Genomic DNA, 20,214 nt, shown 5'->3' on the forward strand with positions numbered 1-20,214 from the left:
TCTGCATGCTGTATTTTATGCAGGAATGGCTTACCTGCAGGTCATTGAGCGATGGCAGACCTTGCTTCCTGCGATGCCACTCACTGAGTGATAGTCCAGCATCCTGGTGGTGAGTGTGTAGTGAGGACAAGACAGAGAGTGCAGCAGACACACTAGTCAGGTAATAACCTCCTGGTATGGACACAAGAAGGGGCACAAATAAAAGGAGTGAACAACTGACAAATATCATTGTAGTGGTGATGTATGAGAGAATGGCCAGTATACATTAGCTATCACTATTATCACTTATATAAAATGTTCTACACATCCATCAGTTACCTGTTTTCTGATCATCCTAAACATAATAATGTAATTACATCTTACAGTAACAAATGTTTCCTGTAACATGACTGAACTAGCTCCTATATTATATACAGGTGACATTCTTTGTACTATGTGTAATCATCTGAGTGGATTTTCTTAATCTATGGGAGTTTTTGCAGGAGAGATATGAGTTAAGTGTGTACTTTGTGACTATTTCGGTAACACAATGCCATACAAGCTCCTACCGTAGCACAATGTGTCCCAGGTAGGAGTTCTCGGAACTAGCTGTGATCCCAGAACAAACTCACATTTTCAGTACTGTAAATTATTTATTTTTTGCACCTCTTGTCCTCTCCTTCTCTGATGATTCCTTTGCACATTCATATAGGACAATTTAATTAGATGCAAGGTGGCGAGTTGCCAGTGTAATGGCGTGGAAGTGCCGCCAACGGCACCACAACTTGCCCCCATTGCTGCCCGGTCTCACCCTGGTCTCGTGGATTTTTGTACGCAGTTCTGTGCGTAGGTACCATAAGCGCGGTATATAGCTGCACTTACTCGTGTCGCGAGGGAACCCATAGTTAATTTAATTGACCCATAGACATAAAGCAGAAGCTAAATGTAGGAACCACTTTTAACCCCTTGGTGGTTTGGTCGCATCGTTTGCAACCACGCCAGGCTGTGTATTACCAGACATGGTTGTAAAAATGCGACCAGTCAGAATACACTGGGTGGCTGCAGCAATGTAATCTTCCAGCAGCCAATGGCAGAGGAACCTCCCAGCCCCTCTGCATCCCTGCACCCCCCCCCAGTGTCTGCCGTGCTGGCGATCAGTACTTATGGGGCAGCAGGACAGGACCCTCCCACGGGCAGCTGGAGAGATGAGCAGCCGCCAGGAAAATGTGAATGAAGCAGCCCTCAGCACCCCAGTGCATGCTTGCCGGATGCTCATAGGAGCACCCACCGGGAAAATGCAATGTCGCAATTTCACGATGGTCCGATCATCGATGGTCCGATATAGCAATGACCAATATGTAAAATCGATATTGATGTTATGTGTATCAAAATATATATATTTTTTTTCCTTAATAAAATTGTGTTGGATAAGTTCTAAATAGATGTTCTTGACCTAATTAAATTTCTGAGTGGTGTTTGGAAAAACAATATTAGCCAGTTAAATGGTAAGGGGGTGTTTATTTATACACGTATGTCATACAATACACAGCTGAGAGGTATTGAACTTCACTCTTTATTTCCCACCAACAAACACAATATACTTTCCTGCTTCCTTCTCTTCCATTATATTACAATGTTAGCAGACAGATCACTAATAGTGATTCATGTGGTGTAAGATTACAGCATAATAGCCGGTGACTGGTCTCCTTACCTTCTCCCATGAGTGCCTCCTGGGGCAGTAGTTCTGTAGTGTAGTATACGTCTGTCAGGAGCTGGGGCAGCTCACATAGCGCCAGCACATAACACAATATACTTTGCTGCTTCCTTCTCTTCCATTATATTACAATGTTAGCAGACAGATCACTAATAGTGATAAATGTGGTGTAAGATTACAGCATAATAGCCGGTGACTGGTCTCCTTACCTTCTCCCATGAGTGCCTCCTGGGGCAGTAGTTCTGTAGTGTAGTATACGTCTGTCAGGAGCTGGGGCAGCTCACATAGCGCCAGCACATAACACAATATACTTTGCTGCTTCCTTCTCTTCCATTATATTACAATGTTAGCAGACAGATCACTAATAGTGATAAATGTGATGTAAGATTACAGCACCATAGCCGGTGACTGGTCTCCTTACCTTCTCCCATGAGTGCCTCCTGGGGCAGTAGTTCTGTAGTGTAGTATACGTCTGTCAGGAGCTGGGGCAGCTCACATAGCGCCAGCACATAACACAATATACTTTGCTGCTTCCTTCTCTTCCATTATATTACAATGTTAGCAGACAGATCACTAATAGTGATAAATGTGGTGTAAGATTACAGCATAATAGCCGGTGACTGGTCTCCTTACCTTCTCCCATGAGTGCCTCCTGGGGCAGTAGTTCTGTAGTGTAGTATACGTCTGTCAGGAGCTGGGGCAGCTCACATAGCGCCAGCACATAACACAATATACTTTGCTGCTTCCTTCTCTTCCATTATATTACAATGTTAGCAGACAGATCACTAATAGTGATAAATGTGATGTAAGATTACAGCATAATAGCCGGTGACTGGTCTCCTTACCTTCTCCCATGAGTGCCTCCTGGGGCAGTAGTTCTGTAGTGTAGTATACGTCTGTCAGGAGCTGGGGCAGCTCACATAGCGCCAGCACATAACACAATATACTTTCCTGCTTCCTTCTCTTCCATTATATTACAATGTTAGCAGACAGATCACTAATAGTGATTCATGTGGTGTAAGATTACAGCATAATAGCCGGTGACTGGTCTCCTTACCTTCTCCCATGAGTGCCTCCTGGGGCAGTAGTTCTGTAGTGTAGTATACGTCTGTCAGGAGCTGGGGCAGCTCACATAGCGCCAGCACATAACACAATGCAGGCAGGAACTCATCAGCACCACACGCATCATCTGGAAGAGACAGGAGCACATGTATATGTATATGACATATGTATACATCTCACTCATACCTTATTGCGAGCAGATTAACATTTTTATAATCAATATAAAGTTCCTTTATTGTCATTTTTTCACAGGATAAGACATGACAAGATTTATTCTTTTTAAAGATATTTTTTTTTTATTAGAAAAACCTATTGAACCTAACCCTAAGTTACTGTAGATGCATTTTTTGCATAGAATAAAGCCAGAAGGAAAAATAGCCTATATTCTGGAGCATACAACTCGCGTATCAAGTGCCAGGTTATGTCAGGAATGCGTCACATACCCTTACACTCATGGTTTTCACCATTTCTTTTGCTCACAATATACAGTAAGCATTCGCTGATATGGAAAATCAAATGTCTTTAACACAGCAGGTACAACTCTCACATACAAAATAAATAAGATTGCTAAAACACACGTACAAAAACAATGTGTGCGTGTGAGTGTGAGCGTGTGTGCGTGCGTGAGTAGGCACAAGGAAGAAAGCACCTATCAGCTTCACAGATGAATTCACAATCAGAAGCAGTGATGTAGTGCTGGCGGCCATCAGCGTCATCATTATTGTTATCATCAGTGTTTGCCTTCAGGAATCTGCAGTTGATGTTACTGTTACAGGCATTTATGAGTCTTTGGGCTGTTCTGCATTTGTGCAGCTGGTATGCAGAGTCAATTTGTGTATTTTACTCTATGCTAACTGGCATAACTGCAACTCGGCATCAGGCCCATGGGTGTTCTCTCCTGTTTTGTTAGTTTTAGGAATCCAATGAGTAGGTCCCACCTTTCAGTCAATACAGTTTGTTTTTTTAAATTTCCTAAGCAAATGATGTGATCATGACGACCAAATTGTGCCTCAAATATTATTATAACAGCCCATTATTATTGTTATTCTCATGGCATGCTTATATATTGACTTGGGCTTCTTTTTGGAATATCCCAACCAAGGGCCGTATTCAATTAGTTTTGCACCCGCAAAAAAGTTTCGCCTGCCCGACTTTTCGCCGACATCGTGTGTTTTGGACGCGGAAACTTATTGTGCGCTTCCCTGCTATTCGCTGTGTGCAATTACAAATCACGTGAAAACGGCAAGTGGCAAATTCAGAACAGGTGGAAAGTGCTGTCAGAATTGGGGAAATCAGCCTGAACCCCCCAAAAAGATGCACTAACATCGGGGATCAATGTAGATGTGTCTGAATAGCCCTAATAAAGCTGTTTGGGGTACTTAAGTTGTTTCAATAGCTTCTTATTAGCGTCTTTGCACAAGTGGTGAAGAATGGCATTAACCAGTATTTTTTGGTGAAAATAAGTAGTCCTGTCAAATTTGGGGTACTTGAAATTGGGTGCAAGCATATTTGTATGTCTCTAAAGTGAACTTTTAAAAAATTTGAACCACCCTCATACATGCACCTGCAATCCCAAAAACACTTGGCCCCTCCTTACAGCACCCCAAGAAGTCTATTTCGCTAGTTTTTATGCTTGTCCCCCCACTTTGTACTTTTTCGCCCTCAAAATGAAAGTACTTTTTTGGAGAGTTTTTTTTACAGGATTTTTTGATACCTTTGGGGGGGCTGTCCCGAGGGTTCCGAGTGGGTTCCCCACGTTTGCACCTCAAAATAAAAATGTTGCACTTCTTTTCTCCTGCTATTCAGAGGCAAAATCTTTTTTGCCTATTACATTGCATTGACCCGGGTTAATGCACATGAACGCGCAGCAACCCAGGTTATTGTGCAGTGTGAAAGTGCCCAGTTGAAATAACTTGGGTTGAGTGACCCAGCATTTCAACTCGAGCAATAAGCAGGGTTGAACATGAGTTCAACCCAGCTCACAATGCAGTGTGAACGGGTAGCCCAGTTCGAGACAACCCGGGTGCCGTTCACTGCATAGGAAGAGCCGGCTCTTGGAGATCATCTCATCTCCAAGTGCTAGCTCAGCAGTGATGGCGGTGACGTCATCGCTCAGCAGTGATGCGGGGTCGGGCCGTTCATCTGAAAGGGATCTCAGCCGGGTCGCACCCGTGATGGACGCGTGTACAAATCTCAGGTGCGACCCGGCATTTGCGATGTGAAAGGGGTAATAAACAGGCTGAGGGCTAGTGCTCGTAGAGAAGGTTCAGGAACAAAACAACAACCTGAGGTAAAATACACTTGCAAGTGAAGATAATCAAATTCCAGAGAAATAGTCAGAAGTTAAAGGTAAAGCAGAACAAAGTTCAGGAGTTTATACAACATGACGTAACAGACTCTAAGATCTTAGAGGTTCACTTTCTACACCAATCACCTTACAAATGCCCACCTACCTGATATTTAAACAGAAGAACCTGAAAGAGGTCTCTTAATTGTATGTAAAAGTATATTTCTACCTTTACATTATACATTATAGTGCCTTTGTTCTTATCTTCTGCATACCAACTAGTATCCCTTATTTACTTTCTAAGTGAACAAGTTTATTACAATGAAACAACTTGTCCTGTCCACACACTGGTAATATCATTGGTACCTGTATGCCAAATATAGACTTTAAAGGACACCACATCTTTTCTCCCCTTATTATTCTTTTTCCTCCCAAACATACACTATGGGGCCTATTCATCAACACTAAAATAACGTTTTTAAGGACATTTTCCTTATATAACGTTATTTTGGTATTCATGTAGCCACTTAGCACAGGAGATATCACAGATATCTCCTTGCTAAGTTCCCCTGCGTTAATTTCCACACTCCCCATACATTAGTATGGGGATGTGGAAATTGTGGTATTCATCAAATTCCGAAAATTATACATTTTCGGAATTTGATGCAGTTACTATTCGCCACTGTGAGGTGGCGAATAGCAGGTGAAACTTACCTGTATCCGCGTGTGCAGGTCCCCCGACGAGTCCCTCCGGCGCTCTGCTCCGTCCTCAGGCTCCGGAGGCTGGTCGGACATGTGTGGTCCCCAGCAGAGCACAAGAAAGATTAGAAAAAGAAAAATGTTTTTTTTTTTTTCTAATCTGTCATGTGGTCTGCTGGGAAACCACATGACAGACCAGCAGGTCGGAGCCGGAGGCTGCTGCGCGGACAGGTAAGTCGAGGGGGAGGGGGGGAAGGTGAGCGGAGGGGGGAGGATCGGGGGGGGCACGAAACTTAACGCATCTGTAGGCAGTGCTGCGCATGCGCTGGTTTTACAGATGTAACAGCGCATGCGCAGCAGTGTTTCCAGATGCGATAAGGTAGTGTAGGCAGGGAAAAGTATCTATTTCCCGAAAAGCTGTCATCGCATAAAATGACAGCTTTTCGGAATAGATACTTTTGGAGAGGTGGAATGATGAATTCCACCTATAATTAGCTAGAACTCCATGAGAGTTCTAAAGCTAATTATCTCCAGAGAATTTTTAAGTTTAATGAATAGGCCCCTATATGTTATTACTAGCTGTTGTCTGCGGAAAATCGCTTCTGCCAACATTATGTTTATTTGAGGTATTCTAGTTGTATTACTTTGCATAGGGGCCCTGTTGCAGGAGTGGCCCATGTGACCAGCAGCGCTGTACAGAGTGGTGGCAGCAGCGCCTTCACCCACCACCATACTTGCCTACCCTCCCGATTTGGTCGGGAGCCTCCCGAAAATCGGGTGCCGCTCCCGACCTCCCGGGAAGGCAGGCAAGTCTCCCGGCAGCTGCCGACCCCTCCTGCCCCCCACCGCAATGACAGGAAAATCCCCGGCAGCGGGGGGCCTGTGACGCGATTCACGTCGAATCGCGTCATTTTGGCCCCGCCCCCTGCTTCACGCTGCCTGTAATATCGGCAGCGTGTAGCGGGGGCGTGGCCAAAATGACGCCCCCCTCTCCGCCCGCTAACTGTTGTAGTCTGGCTGGCCCCCCCCCAGTCAAGCCGATCTGGCTGCTCCCTCCCGGAAGGGGCAGCCAGATAGTCGGCAAGCATGCCCACCACTCATACCAATGTCACTGTGTGCCCTGTGCACAGACTGCTATGTAACCTATCCTGTTCACCCACCACTCACACCAATGTCACTGTGCCCTGTGCAGACTGCTATGTAGCCTATCCTACTCACCCACCACTCACACCAATGTCACTGTGTGCCCTGTGCACAGACTGCTATGTAACCTCTTCTACTCACACACCTCTCACACCAATGTCACTGTGTGCCCTGTGCACAGACTGCTATGTAGCCTATCCTACTCACCCACCACTCACACCAATGTCACTGTGTGCCCTGTGCACAGACTGCTATATAGCCTATCCTATTCATCCACCACTCACACCAATGTCACTGTGTGCCCTGTGCACAGACTGCTATGTAACCTCTCCTACTCACCCACCTCTCACACCAATGTCACTGTGTGCCCTGTGCACAGACTGCTATGTAGCCTATCCTACTCACCCACCACTCACACCAATGTCACTGTGTGCCCTGTGCACAGACCGCTATATAGCCTATCCTATTCATCCACTTCTCACACCAATGTCACTGTGTGCCCTGTGCACAGACTGCTATGTAGCCTATCCTATTCACCCACCACTCACACCAATGTCACTGTGTGCCCTGTGCACAGACTACTATGTAGCCTATCCTACTCACCCACCACTCACACCAATGTCACTGTGTGCCCTGTGCACAGACTGCTATGTAGCCTATCCTATTCTCCCACCACTCACTCCAATGTCACTATTGCCTGTGCACAGATTGATATGTAGCCTATCCTATTCACCCACCACTCACACCAATGTCACTGTGTGCCCCTGTGCACAGACTGCTATGTAGCCTATCCTATTCTCCCACCACTCACTCCAATGTCACTATGCCCTGTGCACAGATTGATATGTAGCCTATCCTATTCACCCACCACTCACACCAATGTCACTGTGTGCCCCTGTGCACAGACTGCTATGTAGCCTATCCTATTCACCCACCACTCATACCAATGTCACTGTGTCCTGTGCTCAGACTGCTATGTAGCCTATCCTATTCACCCACCACTCATACCAATGTCACTGTGTGCCCTGTGCACAGACTACTATGTAGCCTATCCTACTCACCCACCACTCACACCAATGTCACTGTGTGCCCTGTGCACAGACTGCTATGTAGCCTATCCTATTCACCCACCACTTACACCAATGTCTCTGTGTGCCCTGTGCACAGACTGCTATGTAGTCTATCCTATTCACCCACCACTCACACCAATGTCACTGTGTGCCCTGTGCACAGAGTGCTATGTAGCCTATCCTATTCACCCACCACTCACACCAATGTCACTGTGCCCTGTGCACAGAGTGCTATGTAGCCTATCCTATTCTCCCACCACTCACACCAATGTCACTGTGTGCCCTGTGCACAGAGTGCTATGTAGCCTATCCTATTCTCCCACCACTCACACCAATGTCACTGTGCCCTGTGCACAGATTGATATGTAGCCTATCCTACTCACCCACCACTCACACCAATGTCTCTGTGTACCCTGTGCACAGACTGCTATGTAGCCTATCCTATTCACCCACCACTCACACCAATGTCACTGTGTGCCCTGTGCACAGACTGCTATGTAGCAATCCTATTCACGTGATCGCAGGCCAAAGCACCTCTCCCCCCCACCCGTTACGGGCCATGCGCATGGTGTCACATCTGTCTCTTGCATGAATGAGGTCAATAAATTTTGTTTTTGTTATTGCTCAGCTTTAACGTGACGGATCGAGATGAAACAAAGGGCCCGATTCAGAGATGTAAACAAAGCCAATTTTTACACTGATCAAGCGATTGTTTGCCATTGCACATACATATCAGTCGCATTGCGCACGTGCGATTGCGCTCGCACTGAGGATCCATTTGCGAAGTGAGTGACAGGTAGTCAGCGTTTGGGGGAGATAACAGGGGGTGTCTAGACAAACGCAGGCACGTCTGACCATTTAAAACTGTTTCATGGGCGTGCATAAATTAGCCGACGTGCATAAATTAGCCATTGCAATCTTCTTAGTAGCATGAGAGCTGCAGTGTGAGTGGCTTGCCGCAAGGGTCAGACTTGCCGCATATGCTGCATGGCTGCCCGATCTGCATCAATGTTACAGATGTTTACGCAATTGTACGTCATCGAACGGATATGAGAAGGCAGCAGTGGGCGTCCCTATGCTCGGCTGTGTTTTGGGAGGCATTAGCAAATTTTAGCAACTACGATCCGTGAGAGAGTGCAGTTGTGATTGCATTACCACTCGTCTCTGAATTAGGCCCAAAGTGCAGGTAATTTCTAGAAGTTTTCATGAAAATTGGTTCAGTAGATTTTGCACTAACTTGGAACAAACAGACAAACACAACGTTCTTATAATATTAGTATAGACTGACCTGTCTAATACTCACATGATCTCTCATTAAAGTGGAGACCGTCCCCTATGACTTGATTGCCTTAGGAGCACACATAATACATCTGACTGCATCACCACTGGTTTGGGCCTGAGAAGAGTGGAGTGTCTTCACATTTGTGAAATACTCTTACCTTGTTGTGAGTCCATGCTCCTGTAAACACCGCGGCATACTTGTAGCAGAAGGCGCACTTTGTCACAAGGGGAGTATTTTTCCTGCATTCTCAATAATTTCTGTCGAATTTTCTCCAGATCTTGGAGCATGGGTGCTTTCAGCTTCACACCCAGAAGAGATGAACCACCCTTCTTTACCGCTTGCATGTTCTTCCCAAGTCTATCCAGCTCTCCACTTTCCTCCAGTCCTTTCTGAATTTCTAAAACCAGATGAGACCTCAACGGTTTCAAGAGAAGCCGGTGCAGTGATTTTTCTAGTACGCGTTCTGTAGTAAAAGACATAAGAAAGTTCAGCTTGTGCTGTGACCTCTGTCTCAGCTGCACCACAGATGTCTCTTCATATACTATTGCCGCAGTCGTGCCAGACAGCCCTCCTCCGCATGCCAGGTCCATGCGACTCGGCTTGCACTTAAGTGTTTTTTTCACTGAAATGTACGACAAAACCACTCACAAGACTACACTGGTTCATTTGCTATACGACACTTGTAGATCTGTTTCTGAATCTGTATACAATGTGCTACAATGCAGCTTTTTCTCACACCAAGTTCCGTTGTACAGACTCAGGGCCTGATTCAGCAAGGAACGCACGGATGCACGGGCACGCAATCTGCCGATTGTTGCGTACTGCGCATGCATATGCATCGTATTGCGCGTGCGCGAACTAGCTACTACAATGGGAACTGCATTTGCAGAGGCTACGCAGACCCAGAGCACAGTGATTGACAGGAAGTGTCGTTTTTGTGGGGGGTGACGGGGGGTGGTCGGGTGAACACAGGAGTGCCTGTGCATTTGGACGGCGTTTTAGGGGCGTGCATAATTAAGCCCTTGTGACGACGGACGAAGCCTGAGGTCTAGTTGCACGCAGGCAGTGGCAGCGGCCTCCGTGGTCAGGTCAACCATTTATTATGCTAATGTGTTTGATGGTTCTTGATGTTACCGATGTTTCCGCTGTCTTTCGTGGTGTAACAGGACGCACGTTAAGGGAAGTGGGTGGTATTGTGTAGTGCTGGGAGTAAGCTTGTTCTGTGTGCATATGCATTTATTAGCATATACTCGCAGCGGACGGGTGCATGCGTCTGCATGTGTGCGTTCCTTTCTGAATCAGGCCCTCAGTCGCACACAGATATACAAGTGTTGTGTATCAAATGAATCAGTGCAGTCTAGTGAAGCAGGTTTGTCACATCACATAGTGACAAGGACGCACATTTAAGTGCAAAAGATGCTACACCGCTTGGCGCAGCTCACTCATGCCAGGCGTCTCTCGCCGAATGGCGTATTGAGGCTAGTTGTATGAGGACACATCTGTATATACAAAGCATAAATAAATGCGGTGTGCTTAGTGGTTGGTTGCTTACTTTCCTGGCATTAATAACCTAACACTGTTTAGTCTACTATTTCCGACTCACAGCACTTCTATGGTTTCCCCCAGCCACATCGCTGTCATACGCAGTGATCAGTTGATAACACAAGGGCTGGATACAAGCTTTCCAATGAATATTGGACTGTCAATGATACAGCATTATAACCAATGATATTACTACACCCTATTTATAATAACCTAATATTTAAATAGAGTTATTAGTGAAAATTACATACAATAAGTCATAAATATATATATAACATACATCTGATGAGTAATTAAGTGAAAAGTTATAAATGGAGGGCAGTGATGTTGCTGCTCGTTGTATTACATTTTTAAATACCATGTGGCAACGTTGTGACACAAGCAGTACAAATGGATATATGAGGTATACCATGCCTCCTGTCACTGGTAACCTGGAGAGTAACATGTCGGTGGCCATAAACTCTATTCATATTCTTATAATGAAGGATGTTATAATACAGGGGATTTATAATACAAAAAGGTATGTTATACAGTATGTGATGTGCAGGAGAGCAACAGAACACAAATAACTCTTATGTACTCTATGCAAATTATAGGAAAGTTATAATCATAGCTGTTATGGTGGTGCTCTCACAGTGCGTATTAACGCAGGAGGGTGTGCAGCGAGTCCTTCCTCTGAGCAGCGCCACTCTGCCCAACCCCCACCCCTCCTCAGCCCCGCACGGAAGCAGCTAGATCCCCTTTCCGTAGATTGACCCTGATGTCATCAGCCAGTGTCCAACGTCATTCCATACCATCCAAGTGGGCATAGAGGGGGAACATAATCATGTGGCGAGCGGCCAACTTTCTTTTTGTGGTGGACTGTGTGGGCAGGAAACTGAACTTCCACCCTCAGTTCACGTCACTTCCAGGTACAGTATCTGAAGGGGAAATATACCTTTCCTCAGCCGCACCTCTTATCTTTTACGCCGGGCGGCAAGTGGCTCCCTCCTCCACCATAGCTCAGGTTTCCCAGTGATATTCCAGAAGATGCACATGTGCACAAGAGAGCAAAGTCTATTGCACAGTGCCATAGTCTTTGCTTTCACTGTGCGGCACCATCTTTCTGAAGATGTCACTTGGAAAATGGCGCAGCGGAGGAGGAGGGACTCGCTTGCCGGCTCAAGGTCAGTGTATTCGGGGTGCAGAGTGTGCCGTGCAGGGCTCCCCTGGATACAGGGGCTCGTGTGCACGGCACACTCTGCACCCATTATAAATACGCCTATGTCCTCTCACCTTCTTCATCAGATGTAAGTGTTTTCAGATGCATCTCAGCACGTTCCCTCAGCATATGCTTCAGATTATCCATAAAGTCTCTGACCTCCTTTAACAGACTCTTGTAGGTTTTTCCTTCCTCCTCTCCTTTATCCTTTATATCATTAGCTTTACCAGCTTCCACTTTTTGAATAAAAGCTTTCAGCTCCATCCCAAATTCTGTTGTCACATCTTTGCCCATTTCCTCTATGAAAATAATCATCTTTCGCTCTGGCGATAAAAGCGACAAAAAAGCTCCACTGACTGCCCGGAATGAGGAACGACCACTTTTCTTCTTCTTCCTTCTTGTAAGCTGAGGAGAGCACTTTCCACCATCCTCTGATGTGCCATCTTCGACACTGCTAATGGACCCACTATCCTGGTCTTCTACAGAAGTAACACCATTAAAATGATTCTCACTTCCATCTTTTAACTCTTGTGTCTTTTTCGCTGAGGTAGGAACATTGTAGTCATCCACATCTTTTGAGAGCAGTGGTGATAATTTTAGTCCAAAGTCTCGGCTGCCTTTGCTCAGGCTCTTTCTCAGACGTTGTCTAAGAGATGACTGAGGTTTTCTGTACTCTTGGTTTTCTATTATTTCTTGGGTTTGTCCAGACTCCGTCTGATCTGTTGCCTCCACTGGCACCATCTCATCTTCTTCTTTTACAGATTCCTCAGATGGTACAGGCGGAGGTGGGTTTAGAGGAGGGGAGAGGGAGCCTGAATTTTCTGTAGATACCCTGACCTTGATGCTTTTCTGGAAGTGAGAACGCTTGAGTGCTCCAGTATCTATGGATTTGAAGAGAGGGTTTAAAAAGAAGAGTGCCCCTTCTTTTCCACCTAAGGAAACCTCTTCAGGACTACGAGTTTTCAGTATAGGTAAAAGAGAAGGGCTGATTTTGTCTGGTAGGGCAGAGGGTAGTGGTGTCAGCAAAAGTGCAAGAGAGGGAGTACTAGCTGGGACTGAAGTAGTGTCTCGGGCGTTGAGGGAAGAATTCCAGAACTCTGAAGAGTGGGGAAGAGAGAAAAGCATTCAAATAATGAAAGTGAGCTTGCAGAAGTCATTATTCCCAAAAATATCCCATTCCCTCCTACAGATAGAGAGAGAAAAGGCATATAAAATTGTCCCTGCAAGTGAGTCTATGCATAAGTAAAAATAAAAAAACAAATGTATTTACCATGTCCTAAATGAGAAATGGCCTCCAGCTCTTTTCGTGAAGTAACTTTTTCTATAGCTGCAGGAAGTCTGAGCATATAAGGGAGGACATCTCTGTAACATAAAGACAGTAATTAATGCCATGAAAAATATGAAAGTAAGTAGTACTGAGATGATGAAGACACTACTGGAAAGCAAAATGAGAATTGAGAGTCCTCGACTGCAGTAATTTAAACATGACATAGATGAATGATTACGGAGACAAAGAGGTGATGAATGGAAACCATGGATTCTACTATAAGTGGAACCTTCTGTAGATGTTAGTGTTGCTACTCAACATAAATAAAATTAATTTGATAGTTATTGGAAAACTTTCCTTGGTTTTAGATAAAGAATAGAGCTGACATTAATCATTAGGGACTGAGCTCAAAATAATCACTAATACAGGGCTAGGCTCCTGACCATTCTCACCTCAGACCAACAATGGACTTGATTCTGCACCATAGATCACCAAGAGCTTCTGTCATTTATATATCACAGATCTGGACTTCTGATCTTAACCACCACAGCAATACTTCATCAACCTATCCATTCTGGGTAGTAAAAGAGGGTGGACAACCAGCGCATACAACACCTTTGATAGCAGATTATAAATGGGCTGATCATGTAGAATAGTCCTGCAATCAATATACAACCACTATGTAATGATGAAATAAATATCAAATAGGATATGATCAGTGTAATGAATTAATAAATATATAAATAAATGAATACACTGAGAGTATTGTGATTCTATAAACAATCATATATTTATTAGAATAGTATTATATAAAAACATAATGGTAAAACCAAATACAATTGTGGCCAATGTGCTATTTAAAAGGGGACTAATACCGGTATACAACATGAAATGACATATAGACAATACATATAAACAGTGTGTAACACAATGTGTGTACTGTGCAGAACAATACGCTGGAAAGCGTTTTACTTACTCCGCAATTGATATAGATGGTCCTGATCGGACTGAGCGCAATGTGACTAGTGTCACTATAAGTCAATAGTGTGTGGTCAGTGCCGCAGTAATGTTTAATCTGGCTCCGATACAATGTGGACAATATGTCCGCGTCTTCAACTCCTTTGATTAGGTATGTTATTACCTTGGTCTTCCGGTTATAGTCCCTCTCTGGATGCAGCCCTTGAGAGTCCCGTGGAGCTGGTCGTCTGCCGGCAGACTTCCTAGGATAGCCGCGGTGCGAACTGTGCAGCTTGTGCGGCTGGTGTCAGGATCGACTTCTCTGCAATCTACGCATTTCGCCTGTAAGGCTTCCTCAGGATAGCAGATGTCAGTCTACCCAGCTGGGGCTCTATTTCAGTCATCCTGGCTGTGAGGCAGCTGTGGCCATTTTAAGTAAGGGATGTTGCCCATATATTAGGTGGCTCCTTCCTTGCTGTTATTTCAGCCATTTTGGTGAAGGGAAACTTACTAAGTGGTTTGCCAGGGATGCACATATCTATGTGCTGGGTGTATGATCGATGAGGGACATAACATGACATTAACACACAAGGACACACAGACCACATATAACATGCCAAACTATTACATTAAAATAGAAATAGATAAATTAAAGTAAAATAAATAAAACGAAAATAGATTAAATATATATGGCTATTTGGTATTGAGGGGGATATAGTTCCCTGTATTGAACATATGTTGTGTCTAACTGATTCCAGTGGATGGATCTATATTAACACATTGGTCAATGTCAAAAAATGGTATTAAATATCTATACGATATCATAAAATGTGAATGTACCCCTATGGTTTTATAGGGGACCTTCCATAGTGTAAAATATGTAAGATGAGACAAGTGTATAATTATAGGTCAATGCCATGAATCTGAAATATGAATATATTGGTAAGTAGAGACAAAGAAGAGGATATCAATATAATATTACACAAAGGATGAATAAGTAGATGTATTGACTTAAGTATAATTAGTTTATAGGAACGGTGCAATCTCTATATCTATATTCAAGCCTTTTGGGTTCAACGTTCCGATTTCATATATTGTTTTGGTTTCTTCTTTGCTTAGTAGATTATCTATATTCCCTCGTCTCCATGGTGGTGTTATTTTCTTGAGACCAATAAATTGGAAATCCCTTGGGTTACTATTGTGTTTTTCTTTAACATGGATTGGAATGCTATGGTTCTCTTTTTTATTGTGGATGTTACAAAGATGCTGCTGTATACGAACATGCAATTTCCTCTTTGTTTTCCCCACATGCTGTAGGCCGCATGGACATGTGCCAGTGGTTTTTTATGCTGTTTTCTAGTAATATACTCTGTGCTGAATAGTTGGAGATAAATAGGAGATTTTCTGATTTATCTTTTGGTTTTTCTTTGTGCTTCAGGAGATCTTCTCTATTTATGCTATTGGCTTTCAGTTTCTCTTGTTCTAGGTGGTGTGGATTGTATTTTTTGTCCATAAAGTTATTGAGTAGTTCTTTTGATTGTACTTCGAAATCTTTTTTCTTAGAACAATTGCTTCATATTCTCCTCAGTTGTCCACTTGGGATATTGGATAACAATTTCTTGTGGTGATTGCTGGTGGCCTCCAAATAGCTGTTACAGTCAGTGGCTTTGATAAATGTTTTAGTTGACTGTGTCTGCACTGATTATGCTGGTGAACTCCAGATTCGCCGTGTTGTTGTTAATGGTCCGTATGAATTTTTCTAGATTCTCTCTTGGCCCTTTCCATATGATGATAACATCGTCGATGTATCTCGCCCATAATTTCAATTGTATTCCATATTGCTTGCTGCTCCATTTGTTTTCATCTTCCCATTGGGACAGCAACAGGTTGGCGTAAGATGGTGCAAATTTAGTTCCCATTGCCGTCCCTTTCCGTTGGACGTAGAAAGTGTCCCCTTACCAGAAAAAAATTATGATGAAGGATGAAGTTTATAGCTTCTATAATAAAATTAATTTGTAATTGTTCTAAGCCTGAATCTTTCTCTAGCCTCTTCTTCACATTGTCACAACCCATCTCATGCTCAATGCACATGTACAAGGCTTTGATGTCACATGTAGCTAGGAGGAGCTCTTCTTCCCTGGTGATATCTTTTAATAAACTGAGGATGTGCGTTGTGTCTCTAATGTATCGGAGTTGACATCTTACCACAGCTTGTAGAAATTTGTCCACATATCCAGACAAATTAGCTGTTAGTGATCCCACTCCTGCTATGATCGGTCTTCCAGGCAGATTCTTAGTGTCTTTATGCACTTTAGGCAGGTGATAATATACAGGGATAATGGGATCTTCTTGTTTAATGTATTGGTATTCCTGTGTTGTCAGGATCCCTATTTCCAGACCTTTCTTTAGTAATACTCCTAATTCTTTTTTATATTCTATAGTCAGATCTTTTTTGAGTGGTTCGTATGTGGATTTGTCCTGAAGTTGGTTCAAAGCTTCTTCATCATAGGATTCTCTGTCCATAAGGATGATTCCCCCGCCCTTGTCCGCCGGTTTGATAACCAGGTTTTTATCTTCTTTTATTGCATCAATAGCTTCTTTCTCTTTTTTGGTGATATTTCTTTTGTTTCTACTAATTTTGTTCATCATACTTTCTATGTCTTGTTCTACTAATTTTTGGAACGGTCTTATAAGCGGTCCTTTTAGATGTTGAGGGTAAAAAGTAGATTTTGGTCGTAGTTCCATGTGTTTGAAGGTGTTGATTCCTTCTTCTTGTATAGTATTTGTAGTTTTAGCCATCAATGGTTTGTGGTTGAAGAATTTTTTGAGAGTTAACTTATGTACAAATTTGTGTAAATCTATGAAGGCATTGAATTTATTCAATCTGTTAGCGGGTGCATATTTCAGGCCTTACTGTAGAATGCTTTTTTCTGTGTTATTCAGCTGATGTTGACTCAAGTTGAATATGCCTTTTGGTGTATGCTCTTCTTCGGTTCCCTTCTGCGGTTGTAGTTTTTTCTTTTTAATCTTTGTTCCTCCTCGCTTGAATTTGAACTGGTTCTTTTCTTTCTTTTCCCTTTGTTCTTCTGACCTTGTAAGTTTTTTGGAATGGCTCCTGTTCGTGAGTGTACTTCATTGTTACTGTGGATAAGATCCAAAAGGTGTCCATGTAATCTTCGGCCTCATCTGTTTCGACATATGATTGGTATTCTTTGTGTGATGAAAGGTTTTGGTTTTTTCCATTCAAGCGATTCATGAGTGTGTGTGCAGACAAACTTAATTCTTCCTCCACACTCTTCTTCCTTTGGTTGAAACTGTTAATGAGTTGTTGTTCGCTAGGATACTTGGATTCTTCTTCTATCCTTCTAGGTGATCTCTTTATGATGTGGTCTTTCTCCTGATATTGATATCTATTTTCCCTCGGGTAAATGGTAAACGTATGGTTCTTATTATTGGTCACTCTGGGGTGATCCATGTTGGGACGATGTCTTTCATCTTTAGTATGGGGAGGACGACACATAGATATGTGCATCCCTGGCAAACCACTTAGTAAGTTTCCCTTCACCAAAATGGCTGAAAAAACACCAAGGAAGGAGCCACCTAATATATGGGTAGCATCCCTTACTTAAAATGGCCACAGCTGCCTCACAGCCAGGATGACTTAAATAGTGCCCCAGCTGGGTAGGCTGACATCAGCTATCCTGAGGAAGCCTTACAGGCGAAACGCGTCGATTGCAGAGAAGTCGCTCCTGACACCAGCCGCACAGCTCACACCGCGGCTATCCTAGGAAGTCTGCCGGCAGACAACCAGCTCCACAGGACTCTCAAGGGCTGCATCCAGAGAGGGACTATACCCGGAAGACCAAGGTAATAACATACCTAATCAAAGGAGTTCAAGATGCGGACATATTGTCCACATTGTATCGGAGCCAGATTAAACATTACTGCGGCACTGACCACACACTATTGATTTATAGTGACACCAGTCACATTGCGCTCAGTCCGATCAGGACCATCTATATCAATTGCGGAGTAAGTAAAACGCTTTCCAGCGTATTGCTCTGCACAATACACACATTGTGTTACACACCGTTTATATGTATTGTCTATATGTCATTTCATGTTGTATACCGGTATTAGTCCCCTTTTAAATAGCACATTGGCCACAATTGTATTTGGTTTTACCATTATGTTTTTATAATACTATTCTAATAAATATATGATTGTTTATAGAATCACAATACTCTCTCAGTGTATTCATTTATTTATATATTTATTAATTCATTACACTGATCATATCCTATTTGATATTTATTTCATCATTACATAGTGGTTGTATATTGATTGCAGGACTATTCTACATGATTAGCCCATTTATAATCTGCTATCAAAGGTGTTATATGCGCTGGGTGTCCACCCTCTTTTACTGCTCTCATGTACATGTGTAGTGAGGACTTGTAGTACCCTCACCAATGCCCAGCTGCAATAACTTAAGCCAGACTATTGCGGATTAGCGCATCCCTTCCCCATACATTATACTATCCATTCTGGGACCTGGCCTTTAGCCTTATAATCAAAGCAGGGAAGAACTTGGCATCTGTCAGGGCATTCTGGTCCCAACCCCAGCCTTATTTTCACTGACTCCCAACCAGGGACGTCTTAAGAGAGGAGGGGGCCCGTGTGCACTCCTCATGCAGAGCCCCCTCCTCTCTCCTCGGTGGCCGGCAGCCGACTGATGTGGCTAGCCAGCCATCGGAGCCTTAGTATGCTCCAGGCACTAGAGTGTGCCCGGAGTCTACTGCGCTTGCGCAGAACACCAGAAAAATGGCCGCGGTGGCGATTTTCCGGTGTTCTGAGCAGCGCAGACACCCGACGTGGGACCACGGACAGGTAAGTCTAAAATACTATGGGTGCAGTGTGTGTGGTGCGGGGACCCCCGGGACCCGGGGGCCCGTGTGCCCCGCACACACTGCACCCATTATAGATACGCCACTGCTACCAACGTATCAAATCTAGGAAGGAACTCACTGTCGGAGATGTATCAAACTTTCTAATGAGGACAAACATTTTATAATGTACTTTATAATTGATAGCTAGAAGGTTTGATACATCTCCCCCCTCCTTTCAACTCATGTAGGTCACGGTTTTTATATGTGAGATGGAGACGTCAGACAGAGACTTGAGAAGTGTTGTGTTCTTGTAATTGGACTAATGGCAGAGAAATATTGAGGAAGAAAGACATTTTTTGTTGAGGGTCCTGCTCTCACATCTCAAATATATGCATCTCCCGGGGTGCTCATGAGGGTTGGTGCTCATGAGGGTTGGCGGGCCGATACTTACAGTTCGCATCCGCATCCGGAAGTGACGTCACTCGGGACTGCAGCGTTCTTTTGGCACCAAAACCAGGTGAATATGTGTATGAATATGGGAGCTGGGGAGACAGCTTCTGTATTTTCTGCGTTATGCTTCATGCATTTATGGTGTGTTGAACTTGTGTAGCATTGTCATTGCTGCATACGATCTATGTATGTGTGCATATACATATACACACACACACACATATACATACACATATACTTGGGAGTCGGATTCTGCACTGTAGCATTACGTGCAGCACTCGGCTCCTCACACATTGAGGGAGCCGGCACTACACACAGAGTGGACACCGGGGGCAGTCAGCACCTTTGGGACCCCCCCTGAAGGGGTTACTCGGGCAATGGGGCCCCTTTTTGTCGGCGCACTGCTTTGCCGCGCACACTACACCCCTCCCCGCACCGGTTATCACCGCGGGGAGGGACGCCAATGCTCCTTCCTACCTATGCACAATTACATCTTTCTGGCACCTTGATATAGTTTCCTTAATGATGGCTTTTTTTTTTTTTTTACAATTTTTATTTATATGTACGAGTATTTAAAACAATGATGCTGTGTCATCGTTAGTGTAAGATCGTCTGTTACAGTTTAGTTTTGTTATTCATTTGTCTGTCCATTTTTATGCTGTTTTCACATCG

At 43.9% G+C, this 20,214-nt stretch overlaps 1 protein-coding gene across 1 annotated transcript in view; it reads right to left on the reverse strand.

The window, feature by feature from the left end:
* The window catches only part of RIN1 (Ras and Rab interactor 1), a 40,434-nt gene that overhangs the window by 5,542 nt on the left and 14,678 nt on the right, over window positions 1–20,214 (reverse strand). Inside the window, exons 6-10 of the mRNA XM_088468328.1 lie at window positions 13,250–13,341; window positions 12,054–13,076; window positions 9,394–9,699; window positions 2,751–2,882; window positions 35–171 (exon numbers count right to left, since the gene is read on the reverse strand). Of these exons, the coding sequence (XP_088324454.1) occupies window positions 35–171; window positions 2,751–2,882; window positions 9,394–9,699; window positions 12,054–13,076; window positions 13,250–13,341 (1,690 nt within the window). The remainder of the gene's footprint in view (window positions 1–34; window positions 172–2,750; window positions 2,883–9,393; window positions 9,700–12,053; window positions 13,077–13,249; window positions 13,342–20,214) is intronic.

Source organism: Taudactylus pleione, unplaced genomic scaffold (genome assembly GCF_031769625.1).
Source record: "Taudactylus pleione unplaced genomic scaffold, aTauple2 ptg000085l, whole genome shotgun sequence".
In the NCBI taxonomy this organism is placed as follows: Eukaryota; Metazoa; Chordata; class Amphibia; order Anura; family Myobatrachidae; genus Taudactylus; species Taudactylus pleione.